Source organism: Athene cunicularia (assembly GCF_003259725.1).
Source record: "Athene cunicularia isolate RWA chromosome 2 unlocalized genomic scaffold, athCun1 chr2_part1, whole genome shotgun sequence".
Classification (NCBI taxonomy): Eukaryota; Metazoa; Chordata; class Aves; order Strigiformes; family Strigidae; genus Athene; species Athene cunicularia.
In genome coordinates, this window is record NW_020799095.1 from 116,380,157 (window position 1) to 116,405,914 (window position 25,758).

At 36.2% G+C, this 25,758-nt stretch overlaps 1 protein-coding gene across 2 annotated transcripts in view; it reads right to left on the minus strand.

Moving 5' to 3' along the window:
• Positions 1–744: 744 nt before the first annotated feature.
• PDE7A (phosphodiesterase 7A) overlaps positions 745–25,758 on the minus strand; it is a 27,868-nt gene continuing 2,854 nt past the window's right edge. The window contains exons 2-11 of one of the 2 annotated variants that reach the window (XM_026843263.1): positions 15,653–15,804; positions 13,889–13,952; positions 11,542–11,637; positions 8,317–8,417; positions 6,305–6,436; positions 5,886–5,977; positions 5,113–5,257; positions 4,154–4,250; positions 3,047–3,127; positions 745–1,693 (exon numbers count right to left, since the gene is read on the minus strand). In XM_026843263.1, the coding sequence (XP_026699064.1) occupies positions 1,482–1,693; positions 3,047–3,127; positions 4,154–4,250; positions 5,113–5,257; positions 5,886–5,977; positions 6,305–6,436; positions 8,317–8,417; positions 11,542–11,637; positions 13,889–13,952; positions 15,653–15,804 (1,172 nt within the window). In that variant the 3' untranslated portion in view covers positions 745–1,481. The remainder of the gene's footprint in view (positions 1,694–3,046; positions 3,128–4,153; positions 4,251–5,112; positions 5,258–5,885; positions 5,978–6,304; positions 6,437–8,316; positions 8,418–11,541; positions 11,638–13,888; positions 13,953–15,652; positions 15,805–25,758) is intronic. The other variant, XM_026843265.1, reaches the window with a different exon arrangement.

The window sequence follows — 25,758 nt, forward strand, 5'->3', positions numbered from 1 at the left end:
CTTCATGGCAGAGGTTGGCTGAAGTAACTTCAGTTCTCTGTTCCAGCCTACCCAAATTGTTGCTCAGACTAGCCAGAAACAAAGGTACAGTTCTGTAGTGCAGAGGAAGTTTTTTCTTCTAAACAAACTAACCATCCAGAGAAAGGCACAGATTTTTGGCTTCAGAGATTACTGGAGGATACTGTTCTTAATTTGAAAGCACAAAATAGGTTAGTAATGACCTAGATGCCCTCCAACATGACTTGCCACAGTGAAGCTTTGCATAACAAACATTCTGGCACTGCCACATTAATTTCACAGACTCAGAGGGGAGTCGCACAAATCAGCACTTGTTTGGGAAACACTGTTTGTAAAGTCTGTTTGATGCAAAGGAAATTAACTGGCCAATACTACTTTTGTTTGCACAGAAACATTTTGTCTAAGGATTGAACTGTAAAGCTATTATGTTTAATGGAGACAACAGGGAGAATAGCTCTTTGGTGCTTCAAAGAACCTATTATGAAAGATGTAGGACTTGCATATTTGCTGAGATGTCTGCATGTGAAGGGGGGAAGGGGGACGGGGGACAGATGGATGTGGGATGGGACTAAAATAATCCTGCAGATATATAGTGACCTTAAGGCAAACAGCTTATAATGGAGCATGGTAAGTGAATTACTTAGCAAATATGAGTATTTCGATGTGCACCGATTATTACATCTGTGCACAGTATTATGTAGTGGAGCTAGTATGCATTAGGTGTTTTCCGCCGTTAAAAAATTGCATTCCCATATAGCACTGGAGTAAAGCTTGGCTGTGCTCTATGATGAATGCTCAGTTCCCAGTGCACAAACAAAATTATGGCAAATGGGAGGCTTTTCTGGCATCCAAAGAAACAAGAGCTGCAGTCTCAGATTTGATCTTTTTCTTTAAAAAAAGCAAAAAAAACAAGTTAGTGGTTCCTTCACAGCCATGCGCAAAGGTAAGTCTAGAACCGATAGTTTCAGAGTACATTTGTAAACATCAAGTCTTGCCAGAGGCAGCAGAGGATGGGCACTTCACATTTCCGTATTAAAACAGGGACTGAGTGGAAGGTATGCTTTGAAACATACTGATGCAAGTCTTGCTAAATTCCAAGAAAGTGGAACAATCCATCTCAAGTCTTAGATTTGAAGACCGTATTCCAAATTTCACAAAAAAAACAAAGCCATGTGGCACAATGAAGCGTTCGTACTCTTCCTCCAAGGCTCAGTCACTGCTGTGCTTTGCATATTCAAGGTTCCGAACAAAAACCAACTGAGGCGTATGCATATTGCTCTATGTTCAGCTCTTGCAGTTTAAAAAATTTCTGGTTCAAATGGTCTGTGTCAAAGGAAAACTTGGAAATAAATAATGCTGGCATCATTTTACCGTGTCACCAAAACCTTGGGCTGGCAAGTATCTCCTTTAATCCAACCGTGCAGATACCAAGAGAAGAGGCAGTTTTGTCATGAAGATTGAGGTCAGGACAATCGAGGTTCCTGAGGTAATATGTCTGAGTCCATTTCCTCAAAAGCGGGGTCAACATCGTCACCACTGCCGGACTGTTCCCTCTGCACTCCCTTCCAGCTAGCCTTGTTCAGTCCCAGGTGGCCAAGCATCGTCTGCGACAGCCTGGTATTTGAGAACCGGGCCCATTCCCCAAACAGTGGCTCCACTAAGTAGGTCATAAAACCTTCAGAAACAACAAACATATTCAAGTCAAAACAACAGGGAAAAACAGACACCCTCTAATATTTTAAATAAAATTTAGTAACAAAAAACAAACAGTGCATCCGACTACTCTTCTCCAATGTGCATTTAAAAATTCCTTTCAATATTTAGGGCACCTTTACAAAATAATGTCTCAAAATGTAAAAAAATTTTACTCATCAGTCAAAAGAAAAACATGATATTGCATTAAAAATTAACCTTTCTTTCACAATAATGACCAAATAAAAGAAAATATGGGAGGAAATGGGACAGGGGTGGGGGCAGGGCTGCAATCTAAACATCAGCAACTAACACAAATTAATTTAGGAAACCTACATTTCTAAAAAAAAAAATTTATAACAAATTACCCCACAGACAGTCTGAACTGTATTAAATGGGGGGGAAAAAAAAAGAAGATACTCTTGTCACAATATTAAGCTGACTAAAAATACTTAAAAATAGAAATTACAGGAATCTTTAAACAATAAGGCCACAAAACATCACATACATTTATATACATTTGCATGTCTGTGCACATGCACTTATTTATAGTGTCTATTTCTATGAACCAAAAATTCAGTGGTAAGACGACCAAAATGGAATCTGTCAATTACAGAAATGTACAATTTTCTAACATTCTAAATTAAAAGAGTACAGCTGATTCAACAGATCAGCTTTTGCTTCTAATTTAAAGCACTAATTCATACTGTGCATGTGGTTAAATTTATTCTTTTCTTTACTATATGTTTAACAGTCCCATTCGATCTACACAAGCATCTTTATGGAAAGTAACTATAAAAAGTCATTTTACTATTTTAAATCCAACTCAAGTTAGGAAAAAGAATTAATATAATAGCTGTTTACCACTGTCCATCAAATCTCTGCTCACCACCCTTCTTAAGGCTGCACTTGAAAGGAATGCTAACATTCCAAGAAGCCAAACCCAGCAAGCTGGAACCCTGCTGTGGCAACCTCGATGTGAAAGGCAACCCAAGACTGCACAGACAAGGGGAATCAACACTCCTCTTCCCAAACTGACTATTTCTGATGAAGGAAGTTCTGGGCAGCAGCAGTCAGACAGCTGCTTACCATGCAGTACTTGCTCTGTGAGGAAACAGGGAGCTTTGGTCTCCAAGACCGTCAGTGCAGCACTTTTTGTAAACCCTCAGTTCAAGGGCAAAATGGTATATAGCAGGTTGAAAAAAAATTGCTCTTTGTAACCGGTACTGCCACACACACACAGAGCAGGTACAACCTCTAGAAAATGTATCAAAAAGGTACTTTTTCAAATTGTATCCTGAAAGAAATCTACTAAAATAAACTGAACTGCAGTTACCAATTTGGATGTTGGCAATAGTTTCCGTCTGTCGGTCACAAAGTGGGCTCACACCCAAGTGATATTTTTTTTCAATATCTCCTAAAGAAACAAAAGTATAATACAACCATTAAGTCATCAAGTCCAGACCCAAATGGAGTCATCAAACACTCAGAGGTCAGTTGTGCACGTTGCATAACAAGGATGGTGATCTTAGAGCTGGCTGAATGCATTTACTTCCCTCCCCCATCTCCCAAAAAAAAACAAGTAGGTCTGTCTGTGGAACTAACAGTACTTTGTATTTTTCATCAAACAATAATCAAAGAAAAAGAATCAAATCACAGATTTCCTGAAGGATTAACATACTTCCTTGCAAAACCTCCTAGACTGCCATAGAAATGACAAATTAAGATCCCCTCTTTGTAATATGGAAAAGAATCGCTTAATCTTCAGAAATTTCTCACTAAAGGCATGCATTTGTGGTTCTGCTTCCCATCACCTTTATCTAATAAGCTTCACATGATTAACACCAAATAAAGCAGTCTGTTCCGCATTTATCATATCCATGCACAAATTAGCAGGTCTCAAGTCAGCTAAACTAGCCTTAAGAAAGGAGAATCACTTTATTATTTTAAACATAATAATAATGGGAGAAAATTCACTCCCATTTGTCAATTAAAAGCTTTTTATTAACTGCTTACATATGTAAGCAGCCTTAACTGCATGGTAAATAAAAATGTCCTCCCTAGCTCTCACCTGCTTACTAACAGGCCTCACAGCCAAAAGTTTAAATATTGAAGATGAATGTATTTCATAATTTACTGAAATCACTACATAAATGTGAAGTGAGCATGGTTATTCATCTGAAGCGCCTTTCAGGCTGAAGGATCTATTGCACCAGCCATTCTAGGTTCAGATTGTAAGCAGATTCTTCACTGGGTTTTAGTAACACTGACCTTTTGCAAGAAGTACAACCCATGAAAGTAAAAAAAAAATCCCATACTGTACTGTAAATCTCTATTAATCCTAAATATGAATTCCTTTATTTGCAAGCAGCCATGACTCATGGTTGCTCTCTCCACAGTAGAAATACATAATGTACCAACAGATACTTCTACTCTTACTTGCCTTGATGGAAGAACTCCTCTGTTACTTTTTCACTCCACTGCTTACTCAGCTCCCACGTCCGACACGGATTACAAATATCAGCGCACTTCAAAGCCATCTAGTAAGTTAACATACAGCATTAGATTACCTATCCCTCCAACAGAAGCATCTGTAATTATTTATTTCCCGACAGCAGATTATTTAAAGTTTTGTGACTAACAAACCTACCTACCATTTGTGCTTCTCTAAAGTTATGTTCTATAATCATATTTAAAAAACGCTCAGGGAACTATCAGATCTCATGATCATCTCTGAGTAATATGGAAATTCAGTCAAGTCAAAGTATATTTCAGGGGCACTATATTTAGTACATTCACTAGTACAGGAGACAACAATAAATTCAGAAAAAGAAACATCAAAGCAAGCAAACTATTTTCCATTGCTGCCTCTGAAGTACACATTTTTGAAAACGGTTTGCACAGGACTGAACTTGCCTATTTGTCTACTTTCTTTTGTAGTCCACAATATGAACCCAATAATAAAAATTTCTATAAACCTTAAAGAGACTCTCAAAGCTTTTGTTTTTAAAGCTTGCTAAACCTCTCTCTAGCACAGCTGCAAACTGACTCACAACAGTGCTTTCCTTTCCTGAAATAGGTTCTGACAAAGCATTTCACAGTTCCAAGACCACACTGGAGTCATCAGAAGCACTAAACCTTGTCTTGGAAACACAACTCTCCTTGGTCGAGCAGCCCTAAGTTATCAGACTTACCAACACATAACACCGCCTGGGAGAAGTGCTGGGAGCATGGGGAGATTGAAGTGGAGGGAACAACCTTCTTGTAATGAAACAAAATGACTAAAAGATATTTCTACTTCATTTTGAAAGGAAGAGACAGCTTGGGAGTAGTGTTTAGCATTTTAAGTAAATTATTTTTGACACTAAGTGATGTTTACAAAAATATTACTACAAAGATCACCTGTAAAATGAAGTGACGATGGTTCGCATTCTCTAAACATAGGTCTCCTCTATCCAAATGGGATCGAAACATGGACAGATACTCATTTTGCTGACTGATATCTGTGGCAAGAATGAGATCACCTATCTGGCTTTCCATCAGCTGCCTGAAATTAGCGATACCAAACATTCAAAAAACAATTAAGAACAACAGCCATCACTAAATTGATATGCTTTTTTATCATCATATTCATTATTATACAAATCCAAGCCACAAGCATTTTCACTGAACCGTTTCTTTCTTTTGTTTTCCCTCTCTCAAAAATTCCTACAACATCCATAGAAGTATAAGGATGTTTCATTGGCAGCTTTCGGGACGCCTGAAACAGTTTTTAGCTCTCCTCCACCCTCCCTTTTTATTTTTCCTTAAAAATGCACCAACTAATTGTTTAAAGCTTTTTTCTTGCTAAAATAGGTGAAGAGGGTCTATTTTAAACTACAGTTGTGCTTGCAGAATGAGAAAAGGCTGCCAAGTTTAATCTGAACAGGTGCTTGACTATATGAATACACTTCTTCAGTGGGCTCGCAGTACATGTTATTTCCAAATATCACATTGCACCATGAATTGCTCTATTCCAAAGCACGGTATCCGGGAATTCTTAAAAATAGATCATAATCTATGTTTTGTATTCAGAACTACCATGCAATAATGTAGCTTGTTTTGCAAGGCTGTCTTTCTTCAGTGGCAGCTTGCTTACATCTTAAATTAATCTATACTAGTTTGTATAAATGTACCTGTTTTCTAATGACATATGTGCAAATAAACCAGACTCTCTCAGCAACCCCACTGCTGATCTCCAGTGATGGTTCTCCAATACTGAGGTATTCTGCAAATGAAAAGGGTATTACAGGTTTCAGTGACTTCTTCTGAAATTGAAGAGCTATAGACTAAGAGAGGTACCACAGGGAGTTTTTTTGGGTTTTAGAGGTGGTGGTTTTCTTTCTTTTCTTTTCTTTTTAAATTATTTTTAATGGAGATTAAAATTCACAAATCCTTTGCTGGCTTGCACATTTTTTTCATCCCAGTGGCATGGAAACAATGTCTGGATTGAGCCCTACCACTAGCTAAACACATCACAATTTAGATTCCTTTTCTGTACTCCTCAGACATTCAACAAACCTGGTATTAACAAAACAACCGATCTTGTCCTTACCTTATATAAAGTTGCTAAGTAATGGTTTGTTTTAATTAGGAAAGGTTGGTTAACACCTGGGTGATCCAAATCATGTGTGGCAGCTGCTATTAAACTGAGAAGAACATCCCATGGAGTTAAAGATTTGGAAAGCTGTAAGATAACAAATGTAATTGTTAACAATGCAAGAGCGCCTTCAGAAAAAGGGTATGGGTGTCACATTTTTGCTTCTTTTTTAGTAATTAACAGCCAGTAGGAACACCAAAAAAAACTTCAATAATGTAAAACTAATATTCCACTGACTTTTCACAGTCTTTCTCCCCCAAAAGCTATAAAATTTCAACAATGGTTTAAAGCATTATTCTTTCTGAAGGAGAAAGTTCAGTCTTAAAAAATACTGGCATACAAAATGCTACTTTCTGGCTGGTAATGAAGTACTATTTCTAACTAGATCCTGTAAAAGCAGCAAATTCTTAAAATTAGCTCTCCATCTCATTTACCAAGTCTGTCTGTATGTGTCAATTCTGCTTTAAATACAGAGTATATTCTGAAAAAAAAAAAAAACAAACCACCCAAACTTTTTCATCTTAGAAGAAAGAAACCAATGTTCTGGAAGACTTTAGAAATCCATTCTGAACAGTTCTAACTCTTACACAAAAATTATTTCAAAAAGTCTACCAGGAAAAGAACCAGAGGAGAATCTGCCCAAAATAAATATTTTCAAGAAGTATGCACATGTCAACTCAGCATGAAAATGCACGGACTTATTTTCACTGCTCATAGCTGTTACTAATTCTGGTTGGGAGGTTTATGAGTTAAACTCAGTAATAAAGTCTAGCTTGCACTAAAACAGAGAGAACAGTTCTGTCTGCACAGAAGTGAAATGCAGCAAACACCCTGTGAGGACAGAAGTTTATATTCCCTGTTGCATTAGCCATCTATCATGCCTCACATGTTTATAATGTACTTTGGTGCAATAGAACCAGTAGCTGTATATGTTACTAAAAATACAACGCCTATACTTGTATCTGAAGCATTACAAAACTTCCATCACGAGTATTAAATAAAAAAATGCTCAGAGCTTCCAAGCTGCATGCCATAAAAAAAAGCTCATCATGCATCAGCTCTGATTTGGCTCACTGCACCAACAACTGATCTGAGAGCAGCACTGAGAAACTGAGTGGGAAGAGTGGGCAAAGAGCCTCTGGAAAACATCCATGGAGCCAGAACTTATCAGTTTTTACCTCAGAAGCAGAATAAAGAGCTATGCTGTTCAAGGAAATACCAGATCGGTGATAATCTGCATCAAGGTAGGTAACATGTCTCACCTGGCTAGAAAGCACTACAGTTTTCAATTTAATACATAAGGACAGGATTTAGTCCTAAAAATGTCTGAGACATCACTCACAGCAGATTGACAGCAGTCCACATAGTAAGAAACACTCAACTCACTCAGCTCTTTAAGCTCTGTCACACTGGGCTTTTTTAGAAAGAAAGGCCAAAGAGAACTCCTGATGTCTTGCTTTAAGGTGCCTCTAGCAGTGACATGAACATTTCATAAACATAAGATGAGCAAAGCAAGGGTAATGGTAGTTTCTGGAAGGAAAAAAAACCCCACCCCAACCCCAAATGACAAATACACAGGTTTATTATTGCTAGCTCTGAGTCAGGCTGCGATTCTATGTAAATGTCTTAGGGCACTGTGCTATGTTAAACATCTGCAATCTTAATCAATTCCCTATTCTGGTTCAACACACAATCACACAGAAGACAATGCCAGCTCAGAAGAGGGGAAAAAAGAAAAGCCTACTGCTAAGTGTGAACCCATAGTCTCAGCAACATGGAGAGTAATGCCCTGCCTTTTTGTGTTCAAAGTCTTTTTGTTGGGTTTTTAGGTTTGTTTGCTTTTAATAAAAAGTATGTACATATACACATATATGTATGTATGTGCACACAATCTATTTATATGCACACACACAAATACATGTATTTCTGTATGTACATATGATGTGAAAGTGAGAACAATCCCTTACCTTGGGCTCTTTTAAGTAACAGTGCATGGCCTGAGTCACATCAGCAGCATGAACTGCATTATGATAAGGGTTTTGACTGTGATAATCTTCTTGAACCATAACTGCAGGAAAATAACAAATATCCAAATATAAATAAAATAGCAATTTTTTCAAGTCCCATTTTATATATCCTTGTTAGGCACAGAAATATGCAATATCACAAGTTACACACACATAAAAGTGTCAAAGTCAATAAATCGTCAGCTGAACCACGACGCAGATATAAAAGATTTTTTATGTGAAGAAACAGTATTTTCTAAAGGAAATCAACTACATATAAAGTCATCTCAGAGCAAAAATTAAACAACTTGAAATCGATATATAATCTGAGATCCTCTGACTTTGAGAACTTCCCAGGAAAGGCTCCCTTTGATAATCTAGCCTGCCTGAATGTTGCAGCAACCTGTAATACAAAATGAAGATACTATTTACCAAAGCATCAGGATGACTTCCTATCATGCCTTGAAAACAGACAGGATCAGAGGAATTAGGCACTGTTTTCCTGTCATATGAAATGTTTTTCTTTCCCCTTCAAAAGAGTGGTCATGGAAAGCCAAAGCCACCTCTACGCAGTTTAGGCATCTTCTCATACTTGTACTCAGACAAAATTAAGCCTATATGCAATTTAGAAAAGAATCTCAATTCGACGATGACTGACTAATCACTCCTAGATTTAATATTCCCTATTTAATTTCTTCCTCACTTTCCCCCATCTTCCTGGCTATCTTTAAACATTATAGGTAAACTAAAGGACATAAACATTAGCTTGAGTACACAGAGTCAAAGAACTAAAGTGTTAAAAAGCATGGAGGGGGAGAATATCTGAAGCACAGCAATCAAACTACATTCTGAAGTTTTGCCTGATATGACACATTAGCTCTTTTAAGCTCAAAAGAACATTTTCCTAGCTAACTAATCTGTCAGTCCCATCCAAACAAGCATGCCCATAACCTCTTCTACTCAGGTTACAAACCAGTACCCTCCATGTAATTGTGACTGTAACGTTAGAGTATTACTGCTACGGTATTTGTAAAAAGCTGTAGTTCATGAAAAGTCAAATATGGTAACCATTGTGTAATCTCAATAGTACTCAATGCACAGCTGACACCTCATACAGAAAATAACAAAAATAAGCATCTTCAGGCTAGATCTAACTTGCAGGAGAACTTCCTTTCATCTACTCCTCTCATCCAGTGCATGAATGAGGATGTCCTTGGCTTACTCCTCAATTTTTTGTGGCTTTACAGACTGGCCCAGCTACCTGAAGTCTATAATTTTCTTAACTTATTTTAATAAAGCAGACCCAGGACAATATTTTGATCGTGGTTTGCCAGAACTAGAACGGCACAACCACCCTATGTTTCCAGGAACGTACTACTCGTATTTTCTCTCCCCCTGTTCAGGTCTGGAATAAGAAATTGAAAACACACAGTAGGAGGAGATAGATCTTCAAGGAACCTTTGGAAATCACAGAAATACTGTGTATGTGTATAAACAAACATATATATATATATATATACACACACACACACACACACACACACACATATGATGTGACACATATATATATACACACACACACACACACACAAATAAAATGTTGAGATCCTACTGAGGACTAAAATCAGATTTATCTCCTTAAGATTCCAGTAAATTCTCAGATTAAGTGAATTTGTGTGGCACTGTGGACCACTTGAGCTGTCCTAGTCTCCTGGAATTTGATCTTCAGATTTTTTTTGGACTAGGGTATAAGAGGTAGAAAAAGAAAAGAATGAACTGGGTTCATGCTACAAAGCTGTATGTGGAAGAAAGGTTTCTTGATTGGACAGATGGGCTAGGCCAGAGCTAAGAAGTGTTTTTCTTACTGCTATTAAGTAGAAGGCATTAATAAGAGGGGAAAGGTGGTTAATTTCAAAGCTAGAATAAAATTTTGTCTTCTTCCAAGTCTAATTTCATTTTTGACTTAACTTACAGCATTGATAGTTAAGACTATTGTTATCTTTTGACAACCAGTTAACTAATCCAGTCATTCCTACCTGGCCTTTCATTTCAAGTACTGTCATTTGCTAAATCTCAATGAACCAGGAAATAAGCAAGATGAGAAAGACAAAACACGCTCAGTTACAAATTGAATAGCCTAAAACCAGAGTTTTACATTTGTTTTCTTTCCATTTCAATTTATCAGTCCTCAAGGTCAGCTGATCTACCTTTCTGAAAATGGAAGGACTTGAATCCACTCTAGAACAACATGAAATGCAAGACAGAACTGGAATTTTTTAAAGCTGAAAGAGAACTAAATGATGAAGACAACAACCTTCCCTTATTTGAAAGGGGAGAAAAGCCTTCCAAGTGTGATTTCTCCCCTGTTAGATGACAAGCCTTGTAACCACAAAACTGATTTCTGTGAAACTGTGAAAGCCTGCTAAAAGGGGCCAGAAACTTGTTTCTCCTCAGTTAAAAAAAAAGCATCCCACTCCACAAAATTAAATAAAAGGTACTGTCATAGAACTACTGAGGGAAGCCTCACACCAGCATCGGTGTCTATGGGGATGCAGAAAGACAGCTCCTTCAGCTGTCAAGTGTAAGTACCACTTTGTTCAAATATTCTACATCGTATTTACAGTTCTTTCCATTGAAGCATTCCAGCACCACAGGCCCAAACATTCAAGTAAAATTGTCTTGCGCTCTGTCTATGAGAAATTATGCCCACAGTACAGCGCTTATCTGTAGGAGAGTGAGCCAGCAAGAGAGAGCATCAAACTGGCACCATTAAATATGGCCAAGCTGGCATGTTCAATACAACTAGGAAACTGTATCATGAACTTCAAAAATTAAGATTAATACAAAATTGAAAATCAAAACAAAGAAAAAAGCTGTCCAGTCTTTCCCAATAAAAATGTCACACCATGTCACACATATTCCTGATTATTTAGATTTAATAAATACAATACAACATCTGCTACAAACTACTAACCTTGTTAATACTTGTTTGGATTTAACATGGAGATTTCTATACTCATAGAAACTTTGACAGATTGTCCCAATCAATACAATTTAAATCACTGCACAATCTGAACTGCATCAGTACTCTTCAAACCTTATTGCTAAACTATAACCAGCACTTCAGTTAAGATATAAAAATGCGGATAAACAGCAATATTCATCATAATAAAAAGCTGTATTTACCCAAAAATCTACGAAGTTTCATCGTATCTAACTGGAAGTGTTCAATTAGTCCATGAAGATTAAACAGATGAAAGGTTAAGCTGACTAGACTGTTTCCTAAAAATAAGATGAAAATACTAATTCATTGGAAGCCATGAAATCAGTGACTCTTTCATAAGAAATGTATTACTTCAAACAAATTGGTCACAAAAATTATACAAGCAAATTTCTCTACACCGATTTATGATAAATATTTAAATCTTACTGCATGACAAGATTCCATTAGCTATCTCCTCTAGTAATCACCCATGGTTTTGCATAATTATAACGAATTCACCAATTGTCCACTGTCAACTGACAGAATGAGAATGTTACTGAACATCAAAAAAGCAATAGGTTTCGATGTGCAAACCTGTTACAACAGTATTCAACTTTATAAATACCATGATGGAACATATCACAGACATACAGCTTAAAACCAAACACAAATATAATCAGGTGAAGAAAAAACTATCTATTAGCATACATTGCATATATGCTATTTCTCATTTTCATCATGTATTTTGCTAAACTACTCTTTATTGCACCTGGAACTCAGGAAGCTTTAAATTTCTCTAGGAAATGTATTCCATTACAAGCTTGCAATATACTTCATCTACTCACAGCTATAATATTACAATCACTTGGAGTGGTAAAACAGGTAAAACTATAAGAGATAAGAAAAATAGCCTGCAAATGTTTACTTGCAATAGCTTGCCTGTCATTTACTCTGCAAACAACATGTAGCAGCAGATAACTCAGTTTTGGTACGTTGACTCTGACAATCTTCATTTAGCAGGAATTAAAGAACCCAGTATAGACAGAAACTGAGGTACAAAAGGACAAAAACTTCTGCTAAATCTGGCTTGTTGCTAGGCTTAATGTATTCACGTGTGAATGCCACTTCCTCACAAGATACACAATTCTTCAGACAATATTTACTAACTTTTGTCTTACAGGTTCATCCAGGCTAGCTCACCAAGCAGTTTTATATACACAGTGTTCTCCCCTTATGAACTTTCAAGAACAAGACTACATGTTTAAAACATCTCCCTAAAATGACTAAGTTAGGATGCAAAATGGATGGTATAAGAAGGCTTCCACAGTAGAAGCTGTACTAGTAGTATCTAAACTGTATTTGAAAAAGCATATTTAAAAGGTAGAGAAGGCCTCTTAGAAGAAGGATGACTTCAGATTACTCCCATCTAATAAACTAATCCAAAGCAAACTATGCTTACAAACAAGTTAACTTGCACATATAGCTTTTTCTTGTTGTTATCTAAAGTTTATCATTATCTATATAAACATTCCATTTTTTAAGATCCTCGCTGTTTTCATCTTCTGTATTAAATCAAATTGTGAGGATATTACTTTTATACCAGATTAAGACAAGCATCCCTTCAACAAAACAGGAGAGAAAATCATCTTTTGGTACCTCATTTCCTTTTCTGAATTTCACTTCTCTTTCTGCCAACTTTAAACACTCTGACTGCATCTCTGCCACCAAGTCCATTTGACTGATGTAAAACCCACAAGAGCTGCACTCTGTTCTCTTCTCACACCAGCACAAATGTCACCATGATACTGGACTCACTCATCTTCTTTCATTCTATTCAAAATTCAGCTTCCATTCTTGCAATTATAATACAAAACTTCATCCTACCCACTGCAGCAGCCCTCCCTCCTTTCCAGCACATTTACAGATCTCTTTTCTGTCTATCTATAACTTTAACACCACTTTATTTTTTTTAAACCAACTACTTCTGTAGTTCCTACTGCTATTTGCAATGTGTGCACAAGACTAACCATAGTATTCTCTTCCTTTTTGTCTTTTGTGCAAATTTCTGTCTGCTTCATTCCTCTTTCTCTAGGTCATAATTATGTCATAATTATAATGCATTCATATCAACATGCCTTCTTATTGTATTGTAAAGTAATAGAACTGTTCTATCTAACATTGAATTTATCAGAAAAATAATTGTTTGATATAAATGACCTTCTGGACATAACCATATAAATTACCATCACTCTGTAATTAAAAAAAAAAAAAAGATTAAGTTAGAAAAATTATTTGTTAATTTATATCAATTTACTACTTAAAATTACTGAGAGAACCACAACCTACAAAGTACAAGGACCCCTTCTACAAAGTATCAACAGTAACAGTATTTTAACAGTGACCAGGCAAACTATGATTTAAACACTATTAAATGAAAAACTACTACTTAATGAAATTTGTGCTTTTCCAGTGAACAAGCAATCAGATACCACAAGAGCAATAGTTATGCTAAGAGATAAAACACAAATGAAATAGCAAAAATAAACTCACCATTTGTCAGTCTATCAAAAAGAAAAATATCAAAATTCCAATTTCCAACCTTCTCCAGCATACACTGAAAGAAAACACAAAAGCTGTCATTTTTTTTTTCCTCAGTATATGCCTATCTTCCCATAGCCCAGGCAAGTCTTCAAGATTTCAGAGACAGATGCAAGTCTTAGGATTTCTACATACAAAAAACAGTATTAAAAGAATAATTAAATTTGCTGATAACAGAAAAACTTTAAAATACATGTCACAAATTAAAAAACTGAAAAAAATGAGAAGTGCCTTGACAGAACTGGTTGGAGATTTTCCCTTCATCCTTTAGTCAATTTCTTACAAGAAATAATACACAGTTTAAAACAATTCAGTTAAAACCAGAAACAGTATGACAGAACAGCTCTGTATTCAGACTTCTTCCACTTTAATTTTTGCAGGTAGCTAGTAAATTAATCTTTGTCCTTGACCTTGTTTTCTCTCTTCCCCTTGTTGTCTACAGAAGAAAAATAATATCTAGACGCTTCAGTAGACATACAAGCCAAGCTTTTAATTTCTTTCTTAATAAACTGGCTTTTGACTTTGCACCTTACTGAACTAGCACTTCTTCACAGCTGCTCCACATGAACTGTTCTTCCAGCAACAGGGATGAACAAGAACACCAAACAGCACTTGAGGCCTCACCAGAATTCGGCAGTCACAATCTTTGCCTCCTGTACCTCCATGAGAAATACCTGTCCAGAACATTGTACAACAGCTATTCTCATTAGATTAGTAGGGCTGTTTTGTGATCCAATTATATGTTCTAGCTTTTCTCTACCAGCCACTAAAACTCCACTACCAGAAGAAACAAGACCATTAACAAGATCTTTTTAAATTACATGTACATTCTTAAAATCCATCCTCCAGGTTATCAGATTCTTCCTAAACTGCAGCCTGATTGTGTTCAGGATGGATACATTCACTGTATAATAAGTATGTTCCTTTCCTGAGTCAAGATTAGAAAAAGCACTACATGCAGTCAGTAAGATGACACAGCCTTTGGGGTCTTGAATACCCTGAATAACGTTTGCCTGCTCAATTCCCTTCAGCACTATCCATTCTCTGTCCACAGCACACTGCCTTTCACCCAAATAGCTGTTCTCTTCATACTGCTGCCCATCTTCCCCAGACCCGCTTTCCCTGCTTTACTGCAGCACAGGCATATTATAGACATCACCCTTTTCTAGAAGAATTGCCCACCAAAGAAAAAGTCAGTTTGGCATAATAATTTTCTGATAAATCAATATACTGCGTATTACTGAGTTTTCAATAATAGACAGTCACTCTTTCAGATGTTCATTAATGAGGTCAGACTAAAAATGAGAAGGGGAGGGGGATACTTGTCCAAACCGCTCCATTACATTTCTTAAATATGAATATATTTTCCTTTCTTCACTTTTTCTTCAAGGATTGAAGTGCATCCTCCATTCACCAGAGTTATTTAAAAACACCCAAAACACTAGCCACATAAGCTCTAAAAATCATCCCAGTAAACCTGTGGGTGGTAAGGAGCTTGTTAGAAACCATGTCATTTTGTCTGGACTTATATTAAGATAGATATATAGATATATACACGCACACACACACACACACACGTGCACAAAAAAAAATACACTCATAAAAAATTACATGCTTAAAATCTGTACTTGGTTGCACTTTTAACATCAGATACAGTTACATAATAACAAACATTTTAAAAAACATACTAAAAAAAATAAAAATCAAGCAACCAACCTTTGCTTGTCCATTATAATCATCATCTAAAATGTTTGAAGAATTTGGAACAGTGATACCACGGAAAAAACGGGAAGATCTCAGGTATCGCTGGAAACTAAGCAACCTTCTCACATTTCTCGCAGACACAGACACCTCGATTTCAGAATTTGCTACAAAAAACAAGAAAATAAATACTCTCTCTAAAAAACCTTTACCAAAAAGAAGACTGTTCAGGGAAGTTTGGTAGAACAAAGGTGACGCAATTTCTTTGTGTACCGAATGTTTCAGCTACAAATACAGATATTTTTATTAATAGTAAGTGCAGAGCTATGTCTTAGAACAGAAAGTTTTCTATGTACATATCCTGTGAAGAAAAACAAATATTTACATCCCAGATGAAACATCTTTTAAGGAACACTTATTGAAAAACAGAAATATTACGGGATTTGTGTAAAAACACACAAATTACTGCAAACAGCTTCTTTTTTTGAAAACTGCTGTCATGTATACACATTCAATCCATGTCCCTAGCAAATCACAGAAGATATGTATACCAGCAAGAGAATATCAGTAATTGTGTGTTGATACAGGAGTTACAAGTAGGTTTTGAGCACATACAAATAACTTTTATATGGATTTTAAAGCTCAGAACTTCTCTTTACCGGTAAAGTTTTAAACACACTCAAGCAATTTTGGTGCTTTTGCAGATTATTATGCTCAGAACCTCTCCTCTGCCAAGCCAGTACGACATCTACTTTCATGGCATATGTAATTCCCTTTCCCAGTACAGAGAAAACACTACTGAAAATTGTTTTACCCTGTTTCCAAATATTAATACAAATATTTTTCTTTACTCTTACTAAGTTAACAGGTTTATTCAAATGACTGATGTTAGTTTATGTTCAATTCTATTTGGTATGCTTGAGGTGTTTTAGAAACCTGAAGATCAAATTATGCATAGCTACAGTTTCTTTGCAACAGGCCAAATACTTTAATTCTGAAATACATAAGGCCAAAGTTACCCTTTACTTTCTTTTCAGCAGTACCCCTAACAGCAGTTGTATATAACCAGTCAATAATCTGGACAGTCCTTCATTGTGCCTGAAATGACTTATGTTAAAAAAAAAAAAAAAAAAAAAAAGGTATTAAGAAAGAAAGTCAATGAAAACATGCTCTTTTCCAAAAATGCAGATGCTCAAAATCAACGCAAACTCAATTCTGTGGCATAAACCTCTTGACCTTCCAAGAATAAGGCGTATTACAAATTGGCAAAGGAAGCAGTTAGAATTTTTGTTCTTAAAGTCAGTGTTGAAATATTTTACAGGGGAAGGTGTGGCCTTATTAAAAACCTCAATGATTTCTAGTGAAAACAGTTTAATTCTACATAAGATAAATTCTTATCCATATAAATTCTTCTCCCTGCAGAAGTCCCAATGTACTTTCTGGTCTACATTAGCTCATTAATATATTAATTTCCAATCCACACTAATAAAACACCTCTGAACAGAACTGACAATTGAATGAACATATAGTATCTAATCAAACGCAGCGGTGCTGCACATCAACAGTCTGAACTAACAGAGATTAAATTGACAAAAACTGGAATATTCTTTCAGGCATGCCTGAAACACTTCATCAATATACTGAAGTTCCTATCAGTTTCAAAGGGCTCACACAGACAATTTCACAGGAAATATCTTTCTTCAAGTCATCACACTTAAGGCCAAGGGCACTTCCTCAGAAGATGTGCGTGTGTGTGTGTGTGTGTGTGTATATAAGTTATGCAAGGAGGTGTACTATGTATGATAAAGGTTGCTTACAAAGCAACATTCACACATACAGCAGGCAAATAAACAGATTCTGTCATGCTGCATTACTCTACCAATATTTCTGATTGCATTCATTAACATGAGGCTACAGTCTGAGCACTGCCAGTCTGCAGATCAGAGAAGCAGGGAGCAATACAGCTGTTTCTCTTAACAGAGTGTAGGCTTCAGGTAAGAAGTTTTTCCCCCTCAATCTTGAGCCAGTCCCTTAAAATCTGAATTTCAGAACAGAAGCCATTAGGTTTGAAATAAAATAATATGAAATAGGTATCTTTAGGTCATAAAATGATCTAAAATGTCCACAAAGTCACATACAAAATCCAGGAACTTCACTGATTGTCAATAAAATGAAATATTTAATTAGGAGAAATCATCACTCTTCTGGAAGTACAGATAACTTTCTTGATAATAAGCACTCTTTTATAGATCTATAGCTAACAAAACTCTACTTTTGTTGTCATGCCACCCGTTAATCTTTGGCAGAACAGTATGATGTACGGCAATACAAGTAGAACAACAGGTTTTGTCAGCAAATCACCCAACAAAATACAGAAAGGAAGTAATTTGGCACTATAGACCTGTGTTTAACCTATATTTGTATCTGTAAGTCACTTGGGGGGGATGCCTATGGTTTTGCTTCAGTACTTTTTCTGATGATGATGTGGGCACAAAGGTAAATGAATTACTCAGTTTTCTGTGAAACTGAGCAGTCATTCCTCTCTACTTTGCAATATACTATTGAGACATTAATCTTAAAAATATTTTTAAATTCTCTAAATTATCATCAGTTTGTATGGCTCATAAGCCACTACTCTTACGCATTAATCCCACATTTTCTCCCCCTCAGTTAAAAAGAAAAAAAAAAAGAAAGAAGAAAAAAAGCAGCTCTAGCTGCTATAATTCAAACAAGCAACAAAGCCTACTTCATTCCAGCTTCCCTGGCAGCAATGCTGCTATTACAAAATCACAGAACAGCTGAGGTCAGAAAAGGACTCTGGAGGTCATCTGGCTAAGCTCCTCTGCTCAAGCAGGGCCACCTAGACCACATTACCCAGGACAGTGTCCATATGGCTTCTGAGTATCTCCGAGGATGGAGACTCCACAACCTCCCTGGGCAACCTGTGCCAGTGATCAGTCACCCTCACAGTGAAAACGCATTTCCTGATGTTGAAGGAACCTCTGTGTTTCACTGTGTGCCCACTGCCTCTGGTCCTGGCACTGGGCAGGCACCTCAGTAGTGCTCAGTAGAGGGGTAGGATCACCTCCCTCGACCTGCTGGCAATGCCTTTCCTAATGCAGCCCTGGATACCAATAGCCGCCTTTGCTGCAAGGGCATGTTTCTGACTCATACTGAACTTCATGTCCACCAGGACCCTCAGGTCCTTCTCTGCCAAGATGCTTTCCAGCTGTTCAGCCCCCTGCCTGTGCTGGTGCCTGGGGGTGTTCCTCTCCAGCAGCAGGGCTTTGCACTTCCCTCTGAACTACTATTTATTCCACATGTGTAGCCCAAGCTAGGTCATAACAGCTTGACCAAATGTTTTATTTAGATTTGCAATGACCAGAATAACTTGCAAAAGAGAAGATATTTCAAGCCCTATCAGACCTCTGCAGTTCAAGAACACCTAATTCAGGAGACTACACCAACCCAAAAATTGCTCTCTCTTTATCAGCCAAACATTTGCTATGGGACAATTCAGAAAAGGTGAGTCAGATGTGGAGGTTTGACAGGTAATTAATTTAAAAGGGAGGCTGAAAAAGAAAATAGCTAGCTTTCAAGGAAGGAGAAAGGAAGAAAAAGAAAAGGGGAAAAAAGATAGGTTCTTCAGCTGCAGAAGCACTGATAGCTCCCATGCTTGCAGTTTCCTTTCCCTCACAGATAAATTATTAGGAAGGATACAAAAATCAACTGTTCTGTGGTTCTGGCGAACCAGCAAAGACAAGTTCAGAGGAAGGACTGGTAAACTGAATGATACAGTTGTGCAATAGAAACTTGGTATTTCCCTCCTGGCAGAAGCAGAAAACTCATTCCCTTTATATGTATGATTAATAACAGAATGTCAGCCTACCCTCTTCTACATGAGTCACAAAACGAGATGCTAATTGCAGAGACCCTTCCAAAGCAAGGTTCAATAATGTATTTATTACGGAAAGAAGAAGGTGAAGAGTGAAGAGAGCCTTACATTTGCTCAAGAAAAAGCATGCTGCAAAAACATCCCTCCTCTCAGCCCAAACGTCCTTCATTTCATTTGGAGTTTTCAGTGTGCTAAATGCTCTCTCACATCCAATAGTGACCATTTGCTCTTAAGAGATAAGGACAAAATAGAATGAAGAAATAAATGAAAGTAGGACATTTACAGTCTTGAGAGCCAAAACACAACAAAAGCAGCAAAATTAGGATGTAGGGACTGTCAAGAAGGAAGCTACAGCATTCGGAAGTGCCTTTGATGCAAGGAACCAGACAACTGAAACTACAGGCCTCTATTCCTAGTCAACAGTAGCTTTCCTATGAAATTCTTCTTCCCTTCATAACTCTCCATGCCCTACTTAAAGGTAGAATATCACACAAAGTATTTATTACTTACAAGGTATTTTTTTATTAAAATGATTATATTCTTGTTTCTAAGCCTCTTAAGTGAGATGCTGGTATAATTAAAAAATGCCTTTCTAAATTTTAAAAAAAAGGAATAATTCCATTTACTAACATCAGTTATTATGCTAGTGTTATGCATATACAGCAAAAAAAATAAAATTATGCAAGTTGTCTTCATGCAAAAAAATTTCCTCTAGATTCCAAGACACTTATTTTAATCCCTTCCCACTCCCCATCTTTTAAGTGTTGTCCTTCATGACAAGCTAAAAAATTAATTTTATCACATTTCACAGGATTATTAAATATTTATTTTTCTCACGCTTAAATAAAAACACAAAATATGTAGAGAAAAGACAAGTGACAATAACTCACAAAATCATAATATACCGATATACTTTTTCTCATCTATCATATAGTAAGAACAGACAACAAAAGGAAGAATGACAACTTAATTGTAGTTTGGTTTAATTTTTTGTTAATAAAACCCTTAAATCCTAGCAAAATGCTTCTCCTTTCTTTTCATGCAAAGATAAAGACTCACAGCCTCTGATGGGTCCTGGTTGAAACAAGGCAATCCAGTGTAAGAACTATACATCCATTTCTTCCCTGCTACAGCCCAAAAGGTAAATAAGAAATTATCCATGATAAAAATAATTGAATTTTGCTATTACCAATAGAAAACACTTAACTGAGGATCTTGGGTATCACTGCCACCAACAGAAAAAGTAATCAAAAAATATTTGAGGACGGATGAATCTTATGCTTGAACATGAAACCTGAAATTTGGGGTGCAGAGATCCACCAGAGGAGGTTTTTTTCCTAAGAAATTCAAGGAACACTCTTCTTTTCATGGAAGTAATGTATCACATTCTTCTCATATAAAACCCAACTACACATTTATCATTTTTACACAGCAGATACTATCACCAAACCTGACAATACCTGAAAGTTTCCACTACCTGTAAATATATACGTTTGAAAGAAATATTCAATTTCACATGCCAGTTATAACCAAATTTCTAACACCTTCCAGGATACAAGTAATTTTCTATTTATGAATAATTTGAAAGTATTACCTATCATTTCACACCACTAGGGGGACCCATAAGCATTCTAATGTCACCTCTACTTCCATCAAACCATTAAATGCATTATACTAGATTCACGTACATTTTAAAAAAAAATATTTTCAGTTTTGTTGTTTAGATCCTCTAAGTTTTCCACTCATGATTCACATTTTAAAGTACTTTTAAGACATTTATTACTTAAGTCATATATAAAACGATGATTTTCTCTGGAAAATATAATTTCAGCAACAATTTTAAAGTTGACTACTGGTGTCTAAATTATTCTTATAATTCTTCCTGCCTTCCTTAGAACCACTATGAAGCTCTGCTTAGCATCATTGCAAGGCACTGTACCTCTTCTACTGCTTAAAGAAAAAATTAAACCAGACTTTTTTTTTAATGTATCATATACATGTATTTATATACACATTCATGCACGTTTTTCCAAGTAACAACGACCACCAGAAAATATGGTGTGGGTTAAGGATTAGTTAAATCAATGTGGCATTGCAAGCGTCTTCTTAACGAATGGAACCAGAAAAAGCTGCTAAGTTTCAAGAAACTCTAGTAATACCACAACTAATAGAAACTCTAGAACATTTCAACAGATCCTTCCTGATGGAGGGCAACTTCTAGGCATCACCACCAAAGATAACTCCTTTCTTAAAGAATCTTACAGAATGAAACACCATGTTAGCAAAATACAGAGGCACAGAACAGTAATTTAGGTTGGAAGGGACAGAACAGAATTCTGCAAGTCCTCTGGTCAAATTCTTTGCTAATTTGAGAGGAATTACTCAAAATGCAAGGATTTCATACTTCAGTACGAATTAAGTGCTAATTCTCCAAAGGCACTGTAAAGCATTACACAGTAGCAGAAGTGTAAAGAAAACACATCTAAAGGATTCTACTCATATCACTCTTGAATTTTGGCTCCTCTTAAGATTTCTGTAAACACCTCTGGAAGGATACAAAATTAAGTAAATTGAACAATGTGCTGGACTGCAGAACATTTTGCAATTATCTTCTGACTAGGAAACGGGATATACAAGGCCTATTCTTTCACTACCAATTTACTGAATCATAACCACAGCAATCCTGCAGTTGCATACATTTTTACCTGATTCCACCCGCCGGGCAAGGCAAATCTGTAGCTCACAACAGCACAGTGTGAACTAATAAACCTCTCCGAAGCAAAATATTTAGAGGAGTTTCATGAGAATATACATATATCCCTTACAAAAATGGGTTATGCTGTGTTAATCAAAATACTGATACTGCTGAAGAACAAGTACACAACACATAATGGTTCCCAAAAGAAGGATAATATATTCCAGACCATCACCAACTCCTTTTCTTGATGTCTTCCAAGAAAACACCATTCTTTGGTATTCTATAAATCTTCAGTTCTATATAAATGGAATGACAGAACCATCAAGTAATCCTTTTTAGCTATTTTTCACCCCCAGAAATGAAACAAGAATTCAAAAGTAACACATCATGGTTGACAGAAAAAAATAAAACCCTTAAGAGTCTATATGACTGTCAATACAGGGATCAAACTGAGAGCAGACATGAAAACAAAAGAATTCTCACATACTTAAGTTGTCCAGTATTTTTAAAAAAAGCACCTTTCAAAAAAAGCTACTTGGGAGAGACAACAGATTGGAGAGGATCAAAAGAAAAAAAAAAAAACCGCACACACACACAAATAACCTGTATCTGTGTCTTCTTCTAAGGTTAAACTTACCTCAGCAATAAAACACTGAGTGAGCTGTACCAGTACAAGACTCCAGAGCACACCTGCTGTTTTACATAAACTTGAAAAGAAGAAATTGTAAGTAAAATAACAATCTAGGATAGCAAAAGAAAAAACAAACAAAAAAAATCTGTCCTGTATTCTCAAATGGAAGCTTTTACCCTGAAATCTTCCTTAACCAAGCTCATTCTTCAAGTTTATCTTCACCATTTTCCTTTGGCCAAAGCTGTATTTAAGACATTTTCTGTGACTGTCGCTTTTGTGACTGCATTCTCCACACTAAACTGAAATCAAAATTTCTCTCACATTGAGGAAAACAATTTATTTGAATAATCTGGATTGTGAATAATTAGACAATAGTTTTAGAATGCATCCTTCACAGAAAGGCAGCTTTTAGAGAAATCTCCTGAGTACAAGCTTTTCACTCCTCAGTGCTGGTATTTTCACAGGGAAACAAATACTTCATTCAGTCTACGACCATACAGAAATCATGCATGACTCTATCCATTGTGAAACTCACCCTTCTTCACAGTAGACTTGAACAATACAATTACTCTTAACCAGATTCAACTAGGTAATTCCTCTATTTTCTTAAAACAAAAAAGGGCATTCAACTTCATCTGGACTATGCTCGTTTTATCTCAACCTCTAGATGGTATTGTGAAAAGCATGATCAGGTGCTGTTACACAAAGATTTCAGAAATTGTTCAAGGCAATCAATTTGGATTTGAACTCCTCTCTTCTTTGACTTCTGGCCTCTCACCCAAGGGAAGTCTAAATTCACTATCCAAGGTAAACTTTTTTTAATGATTTGTGAGCAAAAAACTAGGAAATTCAAAACACTGAAAACAAGTAGATGCTGACATCTTTGCCAGATCCTAAAGCAGCATATAAAATGTTCCATGAACTGCAATTTCCAAGCAAACAGTCTGAAAGTTGTATACCAAAGAAACAGTACTGTATGCAAGGCTCAATTTGAATCAAAATTGAGTCATTCCTAAATGTTTACAGAAACATGCTGATTAACTCAAAAAACCCTTTCTTCTAAGATAATTTAACTCATGTGACATATTCAGTTATCTATAGAACACAAAATAGAGCCACACGTGTTGGCAAGATCACCATCTCCCCAGAGAAGCATACTCAGACTGGAGTAACATGAGAGAATTCTAGAAACCTTCTGACAAGATCTTATCTATTCTGGTGCAGATAGAACAGGAAAAGCATGAAGAAAAATGTTTCCTCTCCACAAACCCGAAGTATTTAGGTTTTATCTGGTTCTTCCAGACTATATCCAACAACCCTTTCCTAAAAAGGAATTTTGAAAGCATTATGTTCTATCTGCGTAAGACACTTCCCAATATTTTTGATTTTATCTTAATTATTCATTTCAGCTTCACTTTATTCATTTTGGCGTCACTTCCTTACTATAACATACTGTACACATCACTGAGCACATTTGCAAAATTTTTTTTTCAGGTGAAACAGTGCATGATTGGGGCACATTATATATTGTTTGTGCATGTTAGAAAATCCTCACAAACATAATCACAGTTTCTTAAGTGTATGTGTATATATACACACATAGACATGAGTATAAAAAAAATAGATGTTACTGACAATCTCTCAATAGCAAGAAAACAAAACCTGAAATTTTATTGCTGGCTTACTATTTTTGAAAAAGGGAATATTTTTATACTGCCATTTACCAAAGATTTTGCATTAGCTTTTATCAACATATTCTGTCAACACTGCAGGCTGAATTATTATCTATGATGTCTTGAGTAATAGAAAAAAAAAATTAAAAGTAATCACATTAACTGTAGTCTATTTGTAAACCAGTAGAGAGCAAAAGTGGTTATAACCACTGTAATCACTTTTTCAATAACTTCCCTGAAAACCGAGCAGTACATGCTGGGTTGTCAGACAGAAGTGCCAAACCCTCCTCATTACCTGAGGAGTGAAAAGTAGATCCAGTGCTATAGTTGAATAAAATATTAAAGTGTCTGCAATTTGCTGTGCAACTGTGAAATATGTACATCCACTGAACAAAACCAGACCATTATATTAAAGGTAAAAATTTACTTCTGAGGAAGAAAGTTATGTGGCTGCTCTCTCCTTTCCAGGAACAGCAGCTTTTAGCTGCTAACTTATGCCCATATGCCCATGGTCCCACGTGACATGATCAACAGACCACAGTAACAGAAAAACTAATTGATGTCTTAATGTTAACCAATTACCAACCAACATGAACACCACAATCCTGACTTTCCCCATTCATCAGGAAGCAGTCTTGTTGAAACAAAGATTTATTAAGCTATTCTTCCTGGCTAGTTCCTGCAATAGCAATAAAAATGTGCCTTCTAGAATAGCGTATAATACAGAAGGAAAACTGCCACTCAAACAGTTTGATCATCAGTCAAATCCCACATTTAATAATTTTCAAATACAACTCCCATACCACCATCTCTAGCAACAACAACAAAGATGTTTTTCCAACAATTATTTTAAAATAGAATTTCCTAGAAAGAAGTTACTATTGAGAATACTTCTAGCCAGTTTAGAAACCTGAATATTTACATGCCAATTACAGAACTCTGGGATGAATATATAGACACTGAGTTTATAATCCTTAAGAAGAAACAGAAGTGGTCTTAACTAAATGCTAACAAATTTTACTTTGGTAACACTAGTTGAAGTTGCAAGTAAAAATGATGTTATGAAACAGAAGTGATTATTAAAAAAAAAAAAAAAAAAAAATATGTTGCTAAAAGTTGGTGCCTGTGCCTGAACAAGTAGGGGCAAGAAGAAAGGGTGTGAAAATCCTTTTCCTGATTAGTCATGATCTGCCTGATGCACAGACATCAGAATGAAAAGAAACA